The sequence below is a fragment of the Dendrobates tinctorius genome, unplaced genomic scaffold (assembly GCF_039654945.1).
Source record: "Dendrobates tinctorius isolate UK_male_01 unplaced genomic scaffold, ASM3965494v1 ptg000034l, whole genome shotgun sequence".
NCBI classification, from domain to species: Eukaryota; Metazoa; Chordata; class Amphibia; order Anura; family Dendrobatidae; genus Dendrobates; species Dendrobates tinctorius.
Genome location: NW_027361702.1, coordinates 24,900,211 through 24,923,932, shown reverse-complemented (window position 1 = coordinate 24,923,932; position 23,722 = coordinate 24,900,211). Strand labels below are relative to the sequence as shown.

At 42.4% G+C, this 23,722-nt stretch overlaps 2 protein-coding genes across 5 annotated transcripts in view; one reads left to right on the top strand and one right to left on the bottom strand.

Moving 5' to 3' along the window:
• The window catches only part of FBXO4 (F-box protein 4), a 54,528-nt gene extending 33,396 nt beyond the window's left edge, over positions 1-21,132 (top strand). Inside the window, exons 6-8 of the mRNA XM_073573171.1 lie at positions 456-631; positions 4,417-4,494; positions 20,777-21,132. Of these exons, the coding sequence (XP_073429272.1) occupies positions 456-631; positions 4,417-4,494; positions 20,777-20,815 (293 nt within the window). The 3' untranslated portion in view covers positions 20,816-21,132. The remainder of the gene's footprint in view (positions 1-455; positions 632-4,416; positions 4,495-20,776) is intronic.
• Positions 18,465-23,722, bottom strand: part of LOC141087572 (keratin, type I cytoskeletal 18-B-like) — a 47,454-nt gene continuing 42,196 nt past the window's right edge. For all 4 annotated transcript variants that reach the window (XM_073573170.1, XM_073573169.1, XM_073573168.1 and 1 more), the window contains 3 exons: positions 22,835-23,046; positions 21,256-21,284; positions 18,465-19,279 (listed from right to left, as the gene is read on the bottom strand). In XM_073573170.1, coding sequence (XP_073429271.1) covers positions 19,152-19,279; positions 21,256-21,284; positions 22,835-23,046 — 369 coding nt within the window. In that variant the 3' untranslated portion in view covers positions 18,465-19,151. The remainder of the gene's footprint in view (positions 19,280-21,255; positions 21,285-22,834; positions 23,047-23,722) is intronic.

Here is a 23,722-nt window from a genome sequence, read left to right as displayed (position 1 = left end):
TCCCGTCTCTGGCGTTCCTGCTCCTGTTTGGCTCTGACTTTTCTGGCTTGTTTGTGCCAACATGTATTGCTCTGGTACTGCGTTTCCTGTTGGTTTCTGACCCGGCCTGTCTGACTACTCTTCTGCCACCTAGTGGCGCGTGTGCTGCGGCGTTGTGGTGCTCCACTGTTAGTGCAACCTTCCTCCTCCACCAGCACCCCATGGTAGAAGTTGCGCATCACAGCATCGAAGCAGCATTACAGGCACCTTGCAATAATACTTTCTCCCTGTAGTGGCCACTATAGGCAAAATGAGCGGCTGCACACTGGAGATCAGGTAAGGTAATCTTGTGGCAATCATCTGATTGCCAAGCTAAAATGATTGTTCAAGTAAAAATAAAAAGTAACTGCTTGTGAGAAATTACACAATATTAAAGTGACTTTTATTTTCTCTTTTTTTTTTTTTTTTTAATGCAGAGCACAATCGTGAAGATGAAGTTGCTCAGATCCAGGCGATGATGGATCCTCTTCACGGAGCACAGAGGAAACCTTTGTTGGTTTTAGCTTGTGTGTCGAACCCTGGAGACAAGAGAATCCCTTGCGTCTACCTAGCCCATGAGCTGTGTCTCAACAAGCTAAATCGGACGTGGATGGTGAGGGTTATCTTCTGAACAGTTATAGATATTGCTTTGTTTCAGGGCATTTAAATAACGCAACAGCAGAGCTGGCGGGATTGGAGATCCTATCAGATTGTTAGCAGCCCGCAGGCTGGTTGTCTACATGGCAGCGTATAGCTTTCGGTAATGATGCAGAAAGATAAAAGGGACAGATGCCCTATAATATTATTTACAGGTGCACTGACTAATGGTGTGTAAGGGCCCGTGTCCACAACCAATTTTCTTGTATGAGTTCTATCTGTGGTTTTTCACAGATAAGACTCATACCTATCATATTGATGGGGCTCTGCACATGTCCAATATTTTTTCCTTGAACCAAGTGGTCCGCAGCAAAAATCAAACACATGTCAGATTTTGATCTAACGGGTTGGATCAAAATCGGCGATGCAAGTCTATGATTCTGTGAAAAAAATCCTACTGCTCTCGGATGACATCCAAGTGCGGTCTGATTTTCACGAACAAACATAAAGGAGAATTTTTTTTCTGTTCACCTACTATAAAAAACTTATGCCACTCTGATCAGAATCATCAGTCCGTTTTTCACGTATGTGGAGACATCGGTCTTGTGAACCAACCCTGAGACTATGTTCCCACGGTGAGATTTTCTGCAGCATTTCGGCGCCAATTAGTTTATTTAGGTTACTTGCTTTTTTACTGGATTTCCATTACGGAACTGTACTAAATACGCATATGTAATTTTTTTTTATCTGCGGATTTTCCTCATCTCCTTTAAGTCCATGGGGAAAATCTGCAAGTAAATCACATATTTATCGCAAGAAAGAATGGCTTGCTGTAAATGTCAGAAACGGACTACAAGTCGGTTTCCACAATTCAAAATAAAAGCACTTTGAGCATGAGTTTTCTATAAATCACATACACACGTGATCAAAATTGTTGGTACCCCTTGTTTAATGACAGAAAAACCCACAATGGTGACAGAAATAACTTGAATCTGACAAAAGTAATAATAAGTAAAAAAAATCTCTGAAAATGAACAAATGAAAGTCAGACATTGCTTTTCAACCATGCTTCCATAGAATTAAAAAAAAAAAACAACAACTCATGAAATAGGCCTGGACAGAAATGATGGGACCCTTAACTTCATATTTTGTTGCACAACCTTTTGAGGCAATCACTGTAATCAAACAATTCCTGTAACTGTCAATGAGACTTCTGCACCTCTTGACAGGTATTTTGGCCCATTCCTCAAGAGCAAACTGCTCCAGTTGTCTGGTGTTTGAAGGTTGCCTTTTCCAGATGGCATGTTTCAGCTCTTTCCAAAGATGCTCAATAGGATTTAGGTCAGGGCTTATAGAAGGTCTCTTCAGAATAGTCCAATGTTTTCCTCTTAGCCATTCTTGGGTGTTTTTAACTGTGTGTTTTGGGTCATTATCCTGTTGCAAAACCCATGACCTGCGACTGAGACCAATCTTTCTGACACTGGGCAGCACATTTCTCTCTAGAATCCCTTTATAGTCTTGAGATTTCATTGTACCCTGCACAGATTCTAGACACCCTGTGCCAGATGCAGCAAAGCAGCCCCAAAACATAACAGAGCCTCCTCCATGTTTCACAGTAGGGACAGTGTTCTTTTCTTGATATGCTTCTTTTTTCCATCTGTGAACATAGAGCTGATGTGCCTTGCCAAAAACTTCCATTTTTGTCTCATCTGTCCATAGGACATTCTCCCAGAAGCTTTGTGGCTTGTCAACATGTAGTTTGGCAAATTCCAGTCTGGCTTTATGATTTTTTTCAACAATGGTGTCCTCCTTAGTGGTCTTCCATGAAGTCCACTTTGGCTCATACAAGAACGGATGGTGCGATCTGACACTGATGTTCCTTGAGCTTGAAGTTCACTTTTAATCTGTTTTGAAGTTTTTCTGGGCTCTTTTGTTACCATTTGATTTGTCATCAATTTCTTCCTGCGGCCACGTCCAGGGAGGTTGGCTACAGTCCCATGGAGCTTAAATTTCTTAATAATATGTGGAACTGTAGTCACAGGAACATCAAGCTGCTTGGAGATAGTCTTATAACTTCTATCTTTAACACGTTTGTCTTATAATTTTCTTTCTAATCTCCTGAGGCAACTCTTTCCTTCGCTTCCTCTGGTCCATGTTGAGTGTGATACACATCATGTCACCAAACAGCACAGTGAACACCTGTAGCCCCCTATACAGGCCCACTCACTGATTCCAAGATTGTAGACACCTGTGATGCTAATTAGTGGACACACCTTGATTTAACATGTCCCTTTTGTCACATTATTTTCAGGGGTACCGTCATTTCTGTCCAGGCCTATTTCTTGAGTTTTATTTATTTTTTTTAATCTGTGGAAGCATGGTTGAAAAGCAATGTCTGACTTTTTATTTGGTTATTTTCATAGATTTTTTATTTGTTATTACTTTTGTCAGATTCAAGTTATTTCTGTTACCATTGTGGGTTTTTCTGTCATTAAACGAGGGGTAACAACAATTTTGACCACGTGTGTACATTATGCTGGAACTGTAAGACGCTAATCTTTTTATGCAGCGAAAATGCGCAGCCTCCAAAATGCACCAAAACCCAGTACTCATTGGAGAAACTTAAAAGGTGTCAGGAACACCCCACTGAACTTGCTCACTGAGCCAGTGCGCGTGTCCTGAGTAAAGCGAACTGTGCTCAAAGATACCTGTGGAGCGGGCAGCAGCCGAGTAGATGCGTACTTCAGAACAGCAGGACCTGAAGCACGTGACTGCTAGGGGCGTGGCCTAAACTCCAGAGAACTAGGAGCTGCAAGAGAACTCCTAGCAGGGTATCTGCGAGACAAAGTTACCAAGGGGCATAGACAGGGAGAATAGTCAAGACGTAGCCAATGAGTCACACACAGAGATAGCTGCAAAGTACAAGAGGGGCCAGCAGAGAGTAGTCAGATCACAGGTAATGAGTCACACACAGAGAGGGTAGCACAGTACAGAATCAACAGGCAAACTCACAACGGGAAACAGAACCGGGTCAGAACCATATAAACAAGCTATAACAACGAACAGGCACAGGCACACAGAGGTCAGCACACTCGGCAAAAGGCAAAAGTATAACTGGCAGGGATTGGAGCTTCCCAGGGGTTTAAGAAGCTCTCCCAGAACCAAAAAGAGGCCACAATCATTAACCCCAGGTGTGCAGGTCAAAACCTGCACTGAGCTCCAGACATTAACCCCTGACATGCAGCTCAAAAACCTGCACTGGGATCATGACAAAAGGGTTGTCCACTACTCGGACAACCTTTTCTCAGTCCTCATGTTTCCCCCTAGTAAAATGATAACACCTTCTCTGCCTGCGATGTTCCAGCAGTGCCAACACTAACTCTCCCAGGGATTGCCTGACATAAGAACGTCATGCTATCCCAGGGAGAGCCAGTGCTGACACCGCTGAAACAGCACTGACATCGGAGGTGAGTATAGGTGTTATTATTTTACTGGAGAGAAACATGAGGACTGAGAAAGCATTGTCCAAGTAGTGGACAACCCCTAGTTTGACACGTAATCCAGGCAGTCTGTACATGGGCCAAAATTTCCTACTACTGATCCCACTCTTACTTAAGAGTTGGCTTGCTTTAGACCATTAACTTGCACAAAAAAGCCGGTGTGTACCAGTAATATATTTGGCGCAAATTAAGAATACACTTAGAAACTTCCATATTCAAGGACCCAAAACAAAATGGAGATCAAGGAGCACTCTTGACCTTTCTTGGTCACATCTAAATGTAACTCGTTTCTCATTTACAGGTGCAAAACACAGAAGCTTGTACGCTGTCCGGGTTATTAGATGGCATCGCATGGATTTTTGCTGAACTTGGGAAAAAGGTCTGAGCATTGTCAAATTTTTCAGCTGCAATTTTTCTAAAAATCTAAAACATGATTTTTCTAACTACGGATCTGAAGCTAGGGTTACGTGACAGCTTTAGTTTGCCTGCAACCCACATGATAATCTTGCCACTACGACACTACCTAAAAGTTAAATTGCGGGAAGCAGGGTGGTGGGCGACGTTGCAACCATCACAAAGTCCGAACCATTAGAGATACACAACAACCCGTAGGCGACCAAAAGTCAGTGTACTCTAGTCATTTTTTTTAAATTTTTCAGACATTATTTTTGCATTTGTATTAATTGTTTGTTTTATATATATATATATGTGTGTGTGTGAATAAATGTCTAATTTCTTATCTTTTGAACTGTAGTTTATGTATTAAGAAAAATGTTATCCCAAATTGATGTTAATTGGCTTTTGTGTCACTGCGTATTACCATTGTGTACGACCATGAAAACCCATCTAAGGGTTTGTGCACAAACGACGAACATAATGCACAGCAATGTCAAAGCGACATTGCTCTGCTCATGTTCTGTCTTTTGTTACTTCTTTTAACTGCTTCAAGGTTAAGAAACCGTGAAGCAAATAAATAAGCAATATTTTCTTTATTTAGCGGTCTTCTGCTAGGAAGCCACTCGACACTATAGTGGGAAAATGAAGGGAAAAGCCACCGGCAGTGGTCCCGCCACAAGAAACTATGACTAATTCACTTTAGGAAAAAGACCCCCGGAGTTGTTCTGAAGCGGCTTAGCCTAGGAAAACGCGACAGCTCTGCCTCCGAAAAGACAACGTCAGGTGCACATGCCCTTATGGATACCCTGACGCACGTTTTTTTTTTTTGCCAATGTTGCTTCCATAACCAGGGTGAAACTCTGTAGAGGATACACAATCTTAATGCACCGTATGTTTCAGCACGCAACATCCCTGGGTCTGTATGATTCCTAAACTCTTCTAGGGGACACTTAGAAGCAGGGACGCAGCCAGTAAAGGGCCCCTGAACAGTATATGGGTCCTTCACAGTCCAAAAGCTCATCATAATGCACCTCTAATGTGTCCATGGCAGTGGCTGCTTCGGTGGTGGTAGTGGGCCTCCTTGGCTTTGGGGCCGGTTGCCCCATACATGATAAATAGTGGACTTGTTATCTAATGCGTATGAGGGTCTTAAGGGTTTTTTTTATGTCAATTTTGAATCCAAAGTCAATAGCAGATTTTTTTTACGGGTGTCTTTGGATTTTCTGTGGCTGTTCGAAAGTTGCCAAAAACTCGCTTGCTATGAACTTCAGTGTTAGTCGCGTGCAACATTTTTTGTTTAGAGCAAAATCAATGCATGTAGCCGCAGCCTCAAAGTTGCATCACTTTGCAAAAATGAATTAAGAATTGCTTGCACATTGTAAATGCTTCACGGTTATAGAGAAATCGCCCGGCTATTAACCCCCCAGCCTCTATGGAGGTAATCATGCTCCTGGTTGCAATGTGTGTGACAGCAACACTGAAACGCAACAGTTAAAAGGTATGTTGCTGTAAGGGGCTGAGATATAATGGCCTTCTTGCTTCCCTTCCTCTGATTGCCTTTCGATTGTTAATGTTTACATATTACTAATTGATTATGTCTGAGTCTATGATAAATGCCTGCGGTACTGCTACATAGAATTATGTATTATCGCTCATCTTTTATGGTATTGCCACATGTATGTGTTACCATTTTGTAGAAAACTGTATTATACTGTTTTGTGTTCCTTTATTATATTATTGCATAATATAATGTGTCTGATGTTCATGTACAGTTAGGGTAAGTTAGTGCATCCTTTTTGGGGGACATTAGAGGAGGGCACTTTGGTATATAGTTCCTATAGACAAGGGTAAGTGTAGTTCTATTGAGGGCCACTAGATGGGGGCATACTAGTGTGCCCTTATAGGTATAGTTGATAGGATTTTTATAGAGGATTAATTGTAGGAGTGGCTGCCGGGTAGTAAGAGAGAAGTTTCTAGGAAGTTAAGTCAGATGGGGCCAGGGTGCCCAAGTGTCCATTTGGGCTATAGGCCTGGACAGCAGGCAGCCACGCAAAGTTCAAGTGCTGCAGCCCACGTTACCCACGGCCACTGTGTGTCAGAGCAGTGGGCCGGAACAGGAAAAGAAAGATGTGGCGACTCATCGCCTGGGCCGATGCCTTTAGGGCAGGAATCGGTTGGACAGCTGAGTTGAAGGAAGTTGGAGCTTCCACGAGATCGGTACATATGGGCCGGATGCTTTACCAGAGGCAACCAAACCTGGTGACTGATGATTTCGAGTCTGGGGCGAAACAGGCATTACGAATTGTCATCATGGCGAGGTCAGGCCAGGAAGGAACTGGGGAGAAGTCTAGAACAGTCCGGTCTGGGCGTGTACTGCACAGAAGCGACAACCAGAAAGGTAAAGATGAGGAAACCAGTAAATGTCCTGATGTACCAACTGTGGATGTAACGTGTGAAGTACTCAGTAAAGAAAGTGTTAAAGTTAACCTGGACTGTGTCTCCATTGCCGGGGTCACCTGAAAGAGGGACCGCTGTCGCCTGGGAAGTGTCCAGAGGAAGCTGAATCTGCAGATGCAGGTGTGCAGAAGAGAAGAGTACAGTTTTCTGTAGGGGAAGGACTGGACATGGATATGGCAGTTATTCAGGTCACGACTACAGTCCTGTCACTCCCTTACATTGCCAAAAACTGTACCTGGGGGGTTCATTTCTGGGCCTCTGTTATCAGCTGTGGATGGGGAAGTGGTAAATCATCAGTTGGGCAGTGTCTACTGCCGTCCTGACATTAATAGCAGGAAAACAAGATGACGTCACATTCTACCTCATTGGTGACATGGGAACAACAATGGATGAGATATACGGTAAGTAGCTAACAATGAAGCAGGTTACTTTTTTCTCTAAGGACTGGTTGGAAGCCAGGGGGCTCAGATTACAATTTTCTCTGTTACCCAGAGGACTATAGTTTGTCCCTGACCAAATTGGCTACAGATCAGAGGCGTAGCTGGTGGTCAGCTCAGTGGGGGGCAAAACATCTGAGTGGGCCCCTAACCAGGTATCCCTGATTACAGCTATGGTTATGCTCCCTAATAGTGGGTGTAGGAGAACCTCAACAGATGACTGCACTGTTACTAAGAATTATTCACTATACAAAGACCAGCACTGATATTACCGCAATATAGTGACCTTACAGTGGTAGGTACCAGTGATACGGAACATGTAATAGATTACAGTACAGTTGTTATTGATGGTGACTTACAGCTGACGTTCTTTTTGATGGAGTCGTTCACTTTTCCCGTCTTTTTCCCTCTGGCCCAGACCGACATGACGACTTCTCCAGTCAGGACTCGGCTTTAGAGATTACAACACAGACACATCTGACTCCTCACATTTCCAGTCCCGTCCTCATCTATCCCCAACCTGCACAAATTCCTCATCCTGCTGATACGCCAATACTGAGCCGCTCCTATGTGTCACAATAACCTGAGTGCCCCTATAGTAATTATGCTTCTTACGTGCCCACTTAACATTTAATATTGTCCCATGTCCCCCCCATAGAGTTCCTCTGTACACAGCTTGTTGGGCCCCACAGTAGACACTCCCACTGTATGACAGCCCCCAGTAGCACCGCACTGTATGATGGCCCCCAGTAGGCCCCCTACACTACATGGATGACCCCCTGGTAGTTCCTTCACAATGCATGGATGGTCCCCAGTAGTTCTCACACACTGTATGGATGGCCCCCAAGTAGTCACCCCACAGTATGATTGTCCTCAGTAGCTCCCCATAGTGTATGTATGTCCCTCTATAGTCCCTCCATATTGTATGATGGGCCTCTAGTTGTCACTGCCTTTATCATGGCCCTCAGTAGCTGTCACTGATGTGTCAGAGGGTGCAAATCTTTTCACTGCATCTGTCTGCAAAAGGTCTCAGTAGTTTGCTTGGCAGACTAGTGGCCATCTCCCCGGCGCTAATGGTCACAAGTGGACCTGGGTGTTTATAACTCCCAACTTCATTTTGATAGTTGCGGGTGATATTTTCTATTTGCACTTCCCTGTTGAGGCTTGGAGCTGTAGCAGTCTGCTAGCGTCCTCTGGAGTTTGGAGGGCATCTGTGTTTCTCTCTTAGTCTATTTTAGCTAAGTGTCTCCCTTGTTTTGTTTATCCTAGCTGTCTATAGTGTTAGTGTGGTTCGACCAGCATTTACCCCTTCCTCCCCTAAGCAGGGCTTACCGCTAGGGTAAGGGCAGACAGGGTGATGTTAGATCTGCCTAGGCCCGGGTCTCCACTCCACGCCTCCTTAGTGTTGGGCCCCCCTTTTCCTTTATCCCTTTGTGTTGCACTTAGTCCTACACTGTGCATGACAGTAGACCCCCCCCCCACTGTATGGTGGCCCACAGTAACCCCCCCACACTGTAAGATGGTCCCAAGTAGTCTCCTCACACTGTATGCATGGCCCCCAGTAGTCCAATAGCCCCCCCACACTATATGGATGGCCTCAGTAGTCCCCTCAGGAGAATTATTAAACAAAAAAAATCTTATACTCATCTAAACATGAATTCTGAGGAGTCTGCTGGCAGACAGGACCAAGCCATGGGTGGACCAATGCGATGACATGATGTGATAACATCATCTGCTGAAAACCAGACAGGCCCAAATGCATCTGCACTAATCCAGGGTGCAGTGGACCCAAGTAAAAATGGCAAGTGCACAGGTGCATAAATACCAAATGAAACAGCCAGCCTACAATGAGGGATTGGCCGTGTGGTACACCAGTGCAGAAGAAATAATCTGCATGTGGCAGTGTTCACACAGGGAATGCAGGGCTTCTGGCTCACAACCTCTTAGTAACACCATATAGGGGGGCTGCCCAGTGCCAACTAAAATGCATCCCGTGTGAACAGAGGCCACAAGTTTGCAGAACCATTTGGGCCCAACTGCACCCTGGAAAAAATATAAAAAGTGCACAACAAACATAGCAATATATGTAAGGTATTAGTTGATATCAAGGCCTTAATATGGAAGCTGACAAACTAACGTCAAAGTTCCTTACACTTGTCCGTCCCTACTTTAACATGAACACCACAGAAAGAGGAAAAAAACCTCCAAAAAATTGGTTGAAAACCAGACAGGCCCAAATGCATCTGCACTAATCCAGGGTGCAGTGGACCCAAGTAAAAATGGGTCCACTGGACCCTGGATTAGTGCAGATGCATTGGGGCCTGTCTGGTTTTCAACCAATTTTTTGGAGGTTTTTTTCCTCTTTCTGTGGTGAACATCATCTGCTGCTCTGCGTCGCCTGTGCTTTTCTGTAGTATGCAGGCTTAAATCACCCTACGGTCCACAGAACATGGAGTGGTAGTGCTAGGAGACATGTCTCCCTGCTCCGCCACAAAAGTTAACTATATCGGTGCGCTGTGCATGCCAATACCATTTAGAGTGGCGATAGCTCTTGGTTGGCCTCTCTGAGCGCAAGGCCCGGGGCTACCGCATCCTCTGCCCCTCCGGTAGCTATGCTACAACTACAGCTAAACAGTGTTTTGTGATTTCTGTCTTTCCATGTGCACCACCCATCATGTACTGCAGATATATCTGTTGATGCTCTTGGTTAAAAGTATCCTCAACTCTCAGACCACCTTCCCAAGAAAAGTACTGCAGATTTTCCATCAATCAACCTGGTCTCATGACAGTATTTACTTCTACAAGTCAGATATCATTGCGAAGATGGTGCAAAATGGAACTTAGATTCCCTTTAATTAACTACAATGAAATTATAAGCAGATTTTTGCCATGTAATCTGAGAGCAACATAATGTAGGGCCAGCACCAGGGACATGGGGCCAGCACCAGGGACATGGGCCCAGGACAAGGGAAATGGGGCTAGGACCAGGGACATGGGGCCAGCACTGGGGACATGGCGCCACCAGCAGGGACATATAGGGGCCATCACAAGGGATATAGGGGCCAGCACCAGGAACACAAGGGTCCAAGATGGGGGACATTGTTAATTAAAGGATCCAGGATGAAAAACTTAATTACTGTATTTTGTGGATCAAGCCACTCGATGGGGCAGCACCTATTTAATGACTGAGCAATTGCTTGAGCTGAAACCCATCCTTTTATATATGGCCAACCCTCAGGTAACAATTCATGAAGGCCAATGGACACAGGTGTCTGAATTGAAGGAATTGCTTCATCACCCATTTACAGTGACTAAAAAGTTACAAGCTGAGGATTTATCTCCTGGCATTTTTATAAAGGAGTGGAAGAAGTGGAAAAAACTTGTTTTGCCTGTCCCAAAGAGGAGGTTTAATCACGGATGGCATTGCTGCTTCAATGAAACGGTGTGACCCTGCTATTAGAAAATTAAATTCTTCTGCCAGCTGTTTATGTGGACCCGAGTCATCGTATATTGCAGGATGATCAACAGCTTACTAAAGGAAAAGAAGCTCTGACTGAGGTAGCAGTTAGGGTGAGTGGGCTACAGGACGGCCAAGAGAAAGAGGACTCGGGTCCTGCCTGTGCTGCTGCTGCCGTTTCTTCATCCTCATCAGATCAGGAGTTTGATTTCGACAAGTATTTGGATGACATGGAGCAGGCAAAGCATTGCCGCAGGGAAAAAGATTCCACTCCCATAGAAAACTTACCATATTTCAACCAAATTTTGTACTTGCTCTCAAAGTAGAAGAGTTCAGTTGTTCATCAAAACTGACTGTGCATGAGGCAATTCCTTTACACCCTGAAATTGTTAGAAATGTTGCCCATGTAGTTACTGCTTTGCCACCAACCCAAGTTAGTGTAGTGAGGTTGTTCTCTAGCTTTAAAATTATTAGGTCAGATTTGAGGTCATCTATGAAGCAGGATTTGATGGAGGCGATACTATCAGGACAAATTCATAGACTGCACAAATGTTATTCAGTACGTTTTTCTTGAAAATTGTTTTTTTTTTCCTCTTACTGCATAGTGTATAATAAATTGTAAATATGCAAACATTTTTTGTTCTAAATTTGTATTCCAATAAATATATGTTAAATATGTTCTATCTAAATGGCTTGATTATTGTATCATAATAATGATTAAAAGCCTGATGTTACCATTTTACTACAGTATATTTATCACTTAAACATGAGCCATGTATGAGGGAGTCAGAGTCATAGAGTCAGAGTCATGGAAATTGAGAAGTCGGAGGTTTGGCTTACCGACTCCAGAGCCCTCGTGTTACCTGTATACTGACACTATATATTGTATACTATGTACACTCCCTGACAGAAGTTCTGTCGCTTATCCATGTTATGTAAATAAAAGCTTATAACCTGACATTAAATTCATCCATTGGTTGTATAAATTATTCTTTTGAAAGCTGAAACTCTCCGAAATGTGGTTTAGGTTAAGAAAATAAATTGGTGTCAATGCAGAAATATTGATCATTTAATGGACACAGAATGGTCAGATTTTGGCAAGACAAAAGTTTTGTCGGCTGCAGAAAGTAATGTGATATTCAAAAAATTAACTTAAAAAGCAAATATATGTTGCATAACATTGGTGAATGAAGTTGTGGTGCTATTAGAGTCATATTTAATATTTTGTGTGACTTCCATGAGCTTGAAGGATTGCATGCATGCGGCTCAACAATGATTCATACAATTAATGAAGTCATCAGGAATAGCAAAGAATGCAATCTTACATGCCTCCCAGAGTTCATCTAGATTCTTTGGTTTTGTCTTCCAAGCTTCCTCTTTCATCCTACCCCAAACATGCGCAATGATGTTAATGTCTGGTGACTGGGCTGGCCAGTCCTTGAGCACCTTGATCTTTTTTGCCTGGAGGAACTTTGTTGTAGAGATGGATGTATGAGATGAAGCGCCATCCTGCTGCAGAATTTGACCCCTTTTATGATTTGCATTATAAGAGGTAGCTAATACTTCTTGATATTTTAGGCTATTGATATTGCCTTTCACCTTGCAAATGTTTTGCACACCCCCATACTGAATGTAACCCCAGACCATGATCTTTCCACCACCAAATTTACCTGTTTTCTGGGTGTGTTTTGGATCCATACAGGCTCCAGTAGGTCTCCTGCAGTATTTGCGGTGGCTGTGGTGTAATTCTACTGACGATTCATCAGAGAAATCCACCTTCTGCCACTTTTCCAGCGTCCATCTGTTTAGCAGGCTGTGGAACTTTGCAAATGCCACATGTTTTTTTATTTGCCTTTTGTTTAGTGCTGGTTTCTGAGTACTGATTCGACCATGGAGGCCATTTCGAGACAGAATCCTGCAAACTGTTCTAGTTGACACAGGGACTTGAGGTGACCAGGCCTGTTGGAGCTCTCCTGAGCAGTTGTCTTGCGGGGTCTGCCGAACCTGGGCTTGTCAAACACATCTCCAGTCTCTTCAAATCTTTTTTTAATTCTTTGTACTTGACGCTGAGACACATTAAATTAGGTGCCAGCCACCTCTGCAGTGGATCTGGCCTTCAGCCTCTTGATAATCCAGGCTTTGGTAGCAGGGTTGATTTTTGGCATGTTGTCAGAGCTCAAGTTGCAGCTCAAGTGAAGGTTTGGGGTGCTGGGTTTCTTTTTATACACACCCACTAATTAACCGATCATTTACTGAGCACAGGTGAGGATGTAAACTAAGATTGGGTGCATTATATGACCAGGCGACAAAACTTTTGTCTTGCCAAAATCTGACCATTCTGTGTCCATTAAATGATCAATATTTCTGCATTGATGCCAATTAATTTTCTTAACCTAAACCACATTTTGGAGAGTTTCAGCTTTCAAAAGAATAATTTATACAACGAATGGATGAATTTAACGTCAGGTTATAAGCTTTTATTTACATAACATGGATAAGCGATATAACTTCTGTCAGGAAGTGTATAGCTCCTGTGTATAATGTCACGGTATTGACTATATTACCTGTACACTTACACTAAATACAGAGCTCCTGTGTATAATGATATTGGTGATCACTGTATTACCTGTACACTGACACTATATACAGAGCTCCTCTGTATAATGTCAATGGTGATACCTATATTACCTGTACACTGACACTATATACAGTGCTCCTGTGTATAATGTCACTGGTGATCCCTGTATTACCTGTAAACTATACACTTTATACAGAGCTCCTGTGTATACTGTCACTGGTGATCCCTGTATTATCTGTACACTATATACAGAGCTCCTGTGTATAATGTCAATGGTGATCACTATTACCTGTACACTGACACTCTATACAGAGCTTCTGTATATAATGTCACTGGTAATCACTGTATATTACCTTTACATTGACACTGTACATTGTATACTATTGTATACTACAGAGCTCCTGTGTATAATGTAACCTGTGGTAATAAGTGTTGTTAGTATTGTGGTTTTTATTAATGATCAGTATTGTAATATTCGGTTACTATGTCGTGATATGTGGTCCGGTAATGGTGTGGCAGAATTTATCCTTGTATGTGGCATGATTTGGTCACTATGTGGTATGGTCACGGTGTGGTATGGTCACGGTGTGGCGATGTTTGTCGCTTGTATGTGGTATTATTCAGTCACTATGTGGTCTGGTTACATTGTGGCAGTATTTCTCCCTTGTATGTAGTATTAATTGGTTACTATATGCTGGTAAGATGTGGTCTGGTCATGATGTGGCAGTATTTCTCCCTTGTACAGTATGTGGTATTATTCGGTCACTATTTGGTCATAATATCTGGTCCGGTCATGGTGTGGCGGTATTTCTCCCTTGTTCAGAATGTGGTATTATTCTGTCACTATGTGGTGGTAATATGTGATGTGGTCACTGTGTGGCATTATTTCTCCCTTGTATGTGTTAATATTGGTCTTGGTTTAGTGGATTGTGTTGTGTATGGCGGTCATTTGTTCTCTCTAATATTAATTAGGAGAAGATTCATTATTTCCATTAGTGATGAATTACTTTGAACAAGATGCACTTACATGGGTTCTCCGGTGAAAACAAGTAATTACCTCTTCACAGGGTAAGTTTTAAAGTATTGATTGGTGGGGGTCTAACTGCTGGGACTTTCACCGATTGGCAGAATTTGGAGCTTTTGTCCCCATTTGACTGGAGTGGCAAGTGCGGCTTGACCACTGATGCATTCATTCCCTCAGTGGCTGAGAGCACTTCACTTGTTTTTTTCTGGAAGCCCCAAAGAGAATGAATGGAGACATCCCACCTGCCGCTGCATTTTAAAATGGGGATAAGTGTCCTGTCAGGAAAAAAAATTCCCATTCTTCTGATCGGTGTGGTTTCCAATGATCGGACCCAAACAATCAATAAGTTCACTCCTATCCTGTGGAGCCCATAGATCGGTGTGTTTTAACCAAAGAAGCCCTTTAATGCAAGCTACTGTAATTGTACATCCCAGTTATAGTATGTGCAAAGTAGATGTGCAGGAGCCGCCTGTGTTTTACAGTCAATGAATGCTCCACTATAACGGGAATATCTGTTAGCCTCGTAAAGGCTAACAGATATTTGCATATACAGTCATGGCCAAATGTATTGACACCCCTGCAATTCTGTCAGATAATACTCAGTTTCTTCCTGAAAATGATTGCAAACACAAATTCTTTGGTATTATTATCTTCATTTAATTTGTCTTAAATGAAAAAAACACAAAAAGAATTGTCCTAAAGCCAATTTGGATATAATTCCACACCAAACATAACAAAGAGGGTGGACAAAAGTATTGGCACTGTTCAAAAAATCATGTGATGCTTCTCTAATTTGTGTAATTAACAGCACCTATAACTTATCTGTGGCACTTAACAGATGTTGGCAATAACTAAATCACACTTGCAGCCAGTTGACATGGATTAAAGTTGACTCAACCTCTGTCCTGTGTCCTTGTGCGTACCACATTGAGCATGGAGAAAAGAAAAAAGACCAAAGAACTGTCTGAGGACTTGAGAAACCAAATTGTGAGGAAGCATGAGCAATCTCAAGGCTACAAGTCCATCTCCAAAGACCAGAATGTTCCTGTGTCTACCGTGCGCAGTGTCATCAAGAAGTTTAAAGCCCATGGCACTGTGGCTAACCTCCCTAGATGTGGATGGAAAAGAAAAATTGACAAGAAATTTCAACGCAAGATTGTGCGGATGTTGGATAAAGAACCTCCACTAACATCCAAACAAGCTCAAGCTGCCCTGCAGTCCGAGAGTACAACGGTGTCAACCCGTACTATCTGTCGGCATCTGAATGAAAAGGGACTGTATGGTAGGAGACCCAGGAAGACTTCACTTCTTACCCCGAGACATAAAAAAGCCAGGCTGGAGTTTGCCAAAACTTACCTGAAAAAGTCTAAAACATTTTGGAAGAATGTTCTCTGGTCAAATGAGACAAAAGTAGAGCTTTTAGGGCAAAAGCATCAACATAGAGTTTACAGGAGAAAAAAGAGGCATTCAAAGAAAAGTACACGGTCCCTACAGTCAAACATGGCGGAGGTTCCCTGATGTTTTGGGGTTGCTTTGCTGCCTCTGGCACTGGACTGCTTGACCGTGTGCATGGCATTATGAAGTCAGAAGACTACCAACAAATTTTGCAGCATAACTTAGGGCCCAGTGTGAGAAAGCTGGGTCTCCCTCAGAGGTCATGGGTCTTCCAGCAGGACAATAACCCAAAACACACTTCAAAAAGCACTAGAAAATGGTTTGAGAGAAAGCACTGGAGACTTCTAAGGTGGCCAGCAATGAGTCCAGACCTGAATCCCATAGAACACCTGTGGAGAGATCTAAAAATGGCAGTTTGGAGAAGGCACCCTTCAAATATCAGGGACCTGGAGTAGTTTGCCAAAGAAGAATGGTCTAAAATTCCAGCAGAGCATTGTAAGAAGCTCATTGATGGTTACCGGAAGTGGTTGGTCGCAGTTATTTTGGCTAAAGGTTGTGCAACCAAGTATTAGGCTGAGGGTGCCAATACTTTTGTCCGGCCCATTTTTTGAGTTTTGTGTGAAATGATCAATGTTTTGCTTTTTGCTTCATTCTCTTTTGTGTTTTTTCATTTAAGACAAATTAATTGAAGATAATAATACCAAAGAATTTGTGTTTGCAATCATGTTCAGGAAGAAACTGAATATTATTTGACAGAATTGCAGGGGTGTCAATACTTTTGGCCATGACTGTAGATGTAGGGTGAGTCCCTAGGGGTCAATTCATCTTGTGTGCCCCAGACACCCTAGTCTGACATTGGATATCTCTATGTACAAATCTTAAAGGGATGAAGAAATTAAGGTCTGCCGCTCTTATCTGGATGGTGCATGGTGCTGCAGCAGTGGCTAGCCACAGACTTATTATTCACAAGCGCCGGTTAGTAAGGTCAACCCTCATCATTGTCGCCAGTTCTCGCTGAGCACAGCAAGACTCAGTGGCACTGAGAGTCGTAGTCACTACCTGGCGCCTGTGAATAGGAGTCATTTTACTGCTATTCACAGAGGCTAGACAGAGAATTGCCAAAATTTACGCATCTAATGTGATGTGCCAATTCGGGCTTGTATTTTGGTAACATAGCATATCTGAGAAAAATGGTCCTATTATTCTGATCAGGCTTTGATCAAAGTTTGGTCAAAGTGGAATCATTTGTTTTTGGACGTGGAGAGAAAAACAAAAAAAAAAAGTTTCTTCACCTACATTCTGTCAGTCCGTGAATATCGGATATCATCCGAGTGCGGTCCATTTTTTCACGAACTTAGACTTGAATTGCCAATTTAGGTCCAACACTCTGATTAAAATCGAAAATGTCTCCTATTTTTTTCTACGGACCACTCGATCCAAAGAAAGCATATCTGACATGTGCACAGCCCCATAAAATATCATAGCTACGAGTGCTATTTGTGGTTTTCACTCGTCTAAGAAAGTCAGTTTAGTAAGACCAAACTGGGTCTTGCCATAAAAGGGAGGCAGTCATGACAGGGTTTGAGAAGGGAATTGAGTGGAAAGGGGGGTTTAGGTGCAGGAAGGGTTGAAAGTATTACCTGAAGTGATTGGGATTTGTTAGTATGGGCAGGACGGAGTTAGTGAGAGGAGAGAGAACAGGGAAGGTTTATAAGGGGAAGTCTCAGGAGAAGGCAGGGTGCCCATGCCTGCAGTGCCACAAAATGCTTGCATGTGTGTTATACTTATATATGTATTGCCAGCTATGGTGAGGGCTGGTTTCTCTGCTGGGAAAAACTGCATTCACACATTTTACCTGATCCCTCACTGGAAGATTGGGGACTTTTGCATGAACGAAGTGTGCACGATCCCTCAGTGGGGAGGAGGTGCTTCTGAGAGGTTGCAATGTGCAGAACAGTGAAGATGTAGAAAGAAGAAGGACCATGGAGGTCCGCAGGCAGAGGAGAAGAGCGTGCTCTCCCTGTCAGGACAAGCTGTATGAGGTAGGGTATCAGTCCCTATAGCACAGAGACTTTCAGGGTCCGTGCTAAACTGAAAGACTGCTCGGTTTTCATACGAGCGGTTGTGTGCTTTTGCCCAGGAGCTCAGCAGCGCATAGAATCAGGGAAACTGCTGCAAGAGAAAGTGTTTTCCACCGGATTCGAACTGCCTGCTCGCTGGAAGGGATCACAGATCCAGCAACTGTTTACCTTGCACCCCTAGGTTCCCAAGGAATCATTTACCAGAGGTATAATTAGCAGCAGGAAGGCTACACATCTTAGGCATCCCTGGAAGAAGCAATCTTCTGGTGCACCACAATATGGGAGCAAAAAGCACCAGTGCTCCAGTAGCCTAAGAGCGGACTTTGTTCATATTCACACACGTTTGTTGCAATAGCTTGTTTGAGTGTCACAATCATCTAAATGCAACTTCCATAAATCCATGCACCTGCTCCCGGAAACAACCCCATCCAAATGTATGAAATGGATTGACTAGATGCAGAAATTTCTGCAATATGTGAACTTCCTCAAGCTGCAGTCGTTTTTTGGTGCAGGACACCACCCCGTTATTGATAAACAGCAGAAACAATTTTTTATTAGATATTTTTTTGATTCTTATTAGTCTAATAGAATTGTACAGGCAGAAAAAAAAATCATTTTTTAAATTAATTCAGTTAGAATTATCGCCCAAGCAACATTCTTATATGATATATTCCCACATACCCCGGGGTCACACGAATATCAACATTTCAAAAGGCACCTAAAATTATCTTAAAATACTCCACTTCCCAGACGCTTTACTTCTAGTTTGGGCAGTCAAACCCGTTATCACATTCTTTACGCATGCAGAATTCATATTTCACGTGTTGGATCTGTGTGTTATTTGCAGCAGTGTCAGAACTTTGCCTGAACTTTAGATTGCATCACATTTTCATAAAAATAAGAAATTGGTCCAAAATAATATTAGAGATATGGTGGGTCACATGTCGAAATGCAAAAGTTACTCCACCCAACCCATAGAAAGCATTGATAGTAAGGTACTAGTAAAAAAAATGCAGAAAAAGAACCTTGCATGTAACGAGTATCGGATTGTGTCACTGCATGTAACAAGCCTGCGGAAAATAACCACAGGTCTCGTATTACTCTGCGAGAGGATGGTTAGTTGGCATTAGAAGGAAATAAATCATGGCATTGCTAACAATGACAATGTTTATGTTATAATGATAACGTGTGTGTAGACCAGCAGCTGGAGATCACTTTCGTTTCATGTTTTTTTCGGCATGCTCGTATTCTTCCACCTCGCTGGATTCACCAACAATCTTTCCATCCACGAGAGTCTGTGTGACCGTTTTTACAATCTTTTTGGTTCTGATATCTGGTTCTGTAAAGGAAAAGACAAGCTCAGACAAGGATCCGATCACTGACTCAATGGATATCAATATTTCCAAGGAAATGGATAAATGACATCAGCATAGTGGTCAACTGTCCCCGGTCTTTCACGGTGAAAGATGGTTGGATTTGTGTAAACCCTACCCAAAAGTGGACAAAAAAGTGGATATGTTGGGTAAATCATGGACATTGCCCAATGGTTGGCAATTATGCGGAGAGTTTTGGAAGCGTAGAAAAACATCCTAATTGGAAAATATCAGCCATATTGCCAGATGCTTCTGGTCTTGAGAAATTGGCCGTACATTGGGTCACAATTTAGGGTTCTCCCTAGTGGTTAATGAAGCTTCACCCTTATCGCCAGAGCGTCTATATTTTAATGTTGGCCATACACATGTGATCGCTATCTGCTCCACGCTTTCTTGGGCTCCCCAATTGACATAAACGTTCGGCACAAATGAGTGTTCATATATTTACAATTCTAAGAGCATTGAAAGTAGGTTGTTAAAGCTCTGCCAGTGGCTTTTCTCCCAGAGAACAATAAGTGTTGTTTGTCTAGCCCCTTCTCGACATCTACTGTATATGAATGGCACACAGCTAGAGCGGGTGTATGGAGCTATACCCAGCTTCTGCCTGTAAAAGTAGTGATCGGAGCTAAGCTCTGGTTGCTGCTATTGTCCTGTTAAAAGCTGCTGGTAATAACTAACAGCAGCATTTAAGGTGAAATCAAAGGGGTGCCATTTCAGGCCCCTCCACGAGGCAATTACACAGTGCCAATGGGTTGGTACTTCTGTGAAACTCACAGACTGGGTTTCAAAGGAGATTGCAATTTTAGCTGCATGCTGTCGTACAATGGTATGGTAGTATATAGTGACACATAAACAGTGTCGAACTGGGTTGCCAAGGGCCCTCCAGTAACACTGACTTTGAGGGGGACCCACTTTTCGTCTGCATACAAATATTACACTACCCTCGTTCACAAGTGTACCTATATCTCGGGTAGATTGGTGAATGAATGATAAGATGTTTTTGTGTGTACAGAATGAATCGAGTGAATTATGCCAAGTACTGCCCATACTTTTATCTTCTATATTTTAAAATTACAAAAAGGAAAACGGACCAATACAAAAGTTTGGGCACCCTGCATGGTTGTTAATAAGTAGCATCCCCTTTTGAAAGTAACAAAGCTTGTAAATGCTTTGTGTAGCCAGACAAGAGATTTTCAATTCTTATTTGAGAGACTTTCATCCATTCTTCTTTAGAAGATTCTTCCAGTTCTGTGAGATTCCTGGGTCGTCTTCCATTCTCTGCTATTTTGAGGTCTAACTACAGATTTTCAATGATGTTCATATCAGGGGACTGTGAGGGCCATTGTAAAACCTTCAGATTGCACCTTTTGAGGTCATCTATTGTGGATTTTTATGTGTTTACGATCATTTTCCATTTGTAGAATCCATCTTCTTTTCACCTTCAGCTTTTTTTTTTTTTACAGATGTCATGTTTGCATCAAGAATTTGTTGAAATTCATTGAATCCATTCTTCCCTCTGCCCATGAAATGTTCCCCGTGCCACTGGCGGCACCACAACCCCAAAACATGATAGATGCACGCCCCTGCCTAAAGATCTTAAAAAAATAACCATATTGGGCTTCATCACAGGTGTAAAACTCCAATCATCTACTGAAATATAAAATTATTTAACCTGTGCGGTAAATATTGTAAAGCAAAAAAAAAAATCAAATCACTAAAATTGTCATTTTCTGGTCGCTGCACTTCCTCCAAAAACATTGTATGTATCCCAAAATTGTACTAATAAAAACATTGCCTTGCAAGGCAAAAAACAAGGGAATCATTTTTTTTAATTTTTTTTTGTGGGAGAATAAACCTTTTAAAAGGGGTTGTCAAGATTGATTGCCACCTTATCTATAGTTGGCGCTCACGTCTAATACGGTCTCATATATACGTTACTTACGTCTTGACTTGGGTGCGATGATTTTCTCACTGAAAAGAAATTAAAGCAACTTTTAGAACAAACTAGACCTAACAACCACCAGTCTTCTCATACCTACTAAGCAACAATGAAAGCTTTGCCTGGAAATGATTAATTCATAGATGAACCCCTAATACTCATCTGGACTGAATTAAAGGGGTTGTCCATTTTAGGGGACACATTCCTTTTTTTTTACTTAAATGCTTGTAATTGGGGCTAAAAAATATTTCTACAATTGGGTTTCATTAACTATTTTGCATAATTTTTCTTCTCTAGCGTCGGTGTTGCACTATTTATTGTCAGCTGCCAAATTAGTTAACTGAGAAACCATCAGTCAGAACTGATGCAGTGTTGAGCCTCCTGTCAGTCAGTGCTGGGGGTGGTTACAACCGCCGCTCACTGTGAACTGAGCGGTGACTGAAGCCCACCCCTATAACTGAAAGCCGGAACATGCCGAGAGGGGCAAGGTTAATTTCCTCATAACCCTATACCTGCAGGTTAATAGTGTGTTTGACATGACAAGTTTCCTTTAAGTAAAACAAATTTGGCCCAAAACGTGGACAACCCAAAATTTGCTGATAAAGAACGAAATGGGAATCTCATAGGTAAAAACATTTACAGTGTATGCATAACAGGGTCAAACCATTCACTTTAATGGGAACTATGTAAAAATTAAAGAGTAAACATCATTCTATTTTTATTTCATAAATCAATAGCCCACATGAAAATAAGAAACGTTATAATATATCTTATCAGAGAGATCTGCTTCTTTCTCTTCCAGGACTGATCTTTCACTTTGAATTGAAGGCTAAAATCCATCTCAGTGCAGACAGATTTTCCCATGACTGAGATGGGCGATGAGATATTGGTGCTTGTAAAGGTTTATGGTGAAATGTAACTGACATTGCTGTAGAATGTTTAGCTCCTCCATAGAATATTAAAAGCACCAACTGTCATCTCCTATCTCAGTCATGGAAAATCTGTCTGCACATTCAAAGTGAAAGATCGGTCCAGGAAGAGAAAGAAGCTGATTTCTCTGATAAGATGCATCATAAAGTTTCTTATTTTCATGTTCTCTATTGATTTATGAATTAAAAATTAAAACGACGGTTACTCTTTAATTTGCCCTTTAAGGGAATTGGGCAGTAGGTTCATCCATAGATTACAGGTGATTACTGGAGGTCTCAACAGGGTGACCTCTAGACGGTGAAGTCTTTCTTGGGTTCTGCTGATCATTCATCAGTCAGTAGGACCATGCCATGGTTCCTGGTCAGGAGATTACACCTCTCGATAGATAGACATGTAGTGTTGATGCAAATATTCCACTATTAATTAACTTATTAGTAATCTGAACTGTGAATATACCCACAAGAAAGAACACTCACAAGAATGCCAACATGGAGCTCCCACACACCAAGGCCAGGTCAGGAATGTGGGGCCATTGTGTACAGAGAGGGGGCTACATATTACACAGGCTTGTGACATTCTCAGAATGTCATCATTAATCAATGGCTTCATTCATCTGATAAAACTCAATCCATCACCTCCACCGGACACTCACTCTCCATCCAGCAGACGTCTGTATTCCGCAATTTCGGCTTCCAGAGTTTCCTTAATCTTCCACAGCGCCTCATATTCCAATTTATTGTTTTGTATGGTCTTTAGTAAGTCAGACAGCTCCTGCTCCACTCCTCTTATACTGCCCTGAAGTCTTTCCAGTTCTTTTTTATACCGCAGTTCCGTTTCATCAAGGTCTCGCTTTAGTGCATTCACCTGCAATAAAATGTAGTCATCTTAGCCTCAATTGGATAGTATAGAAAGAGAAGACATCAAAAACAGCAGCAAAAAATAGTCAAGTGTAAACTCATCATTTGTGGAATAGTCCCATATAAATAGCTGGAAATCATCAGAATTTCGAGGTCACCAAAAAATGCAGTAATTTTGAGCATCAATCTCTGACCCATAAAGAATCACTTCACAGTATCGGACTCAAAGTGTTTCCTTCCGTGTCAAACTTGTTGTCCACTGCCTGTTGTCAAGTTAATCCATCTTAGGCCGGGATCACACATGCGGAAACACGGCCGAGTCTCGCATGTTAATAACCGGCACTGCCGCTGGAACTCGGATCGAAGCGTGCGGCCGCATAGCAATACATTCTCATTTATTCTCATTTGCACAAGGAAAGACTAGAAGCAATGGGATGAAACTGAATGGGAGGAGACACAGATTAGATATTAGAAAAAACTTTTTGACAGAGTGATCAATGAGTGGAACAGGCTGCCACGAGAAGTGGTGAGTTCTCCTTCAATGGAAGTCTTCAAACAGTGGCTGGACAGACATCTGACTGGGATGATTTAGCGAACCCTGCTTTGAGCAGGGGGTTTGACCAGATGGCCCAGGAGGTCCCTTCCAACTCTACGATTCTATGATTCTACATGGAGCTGCACGC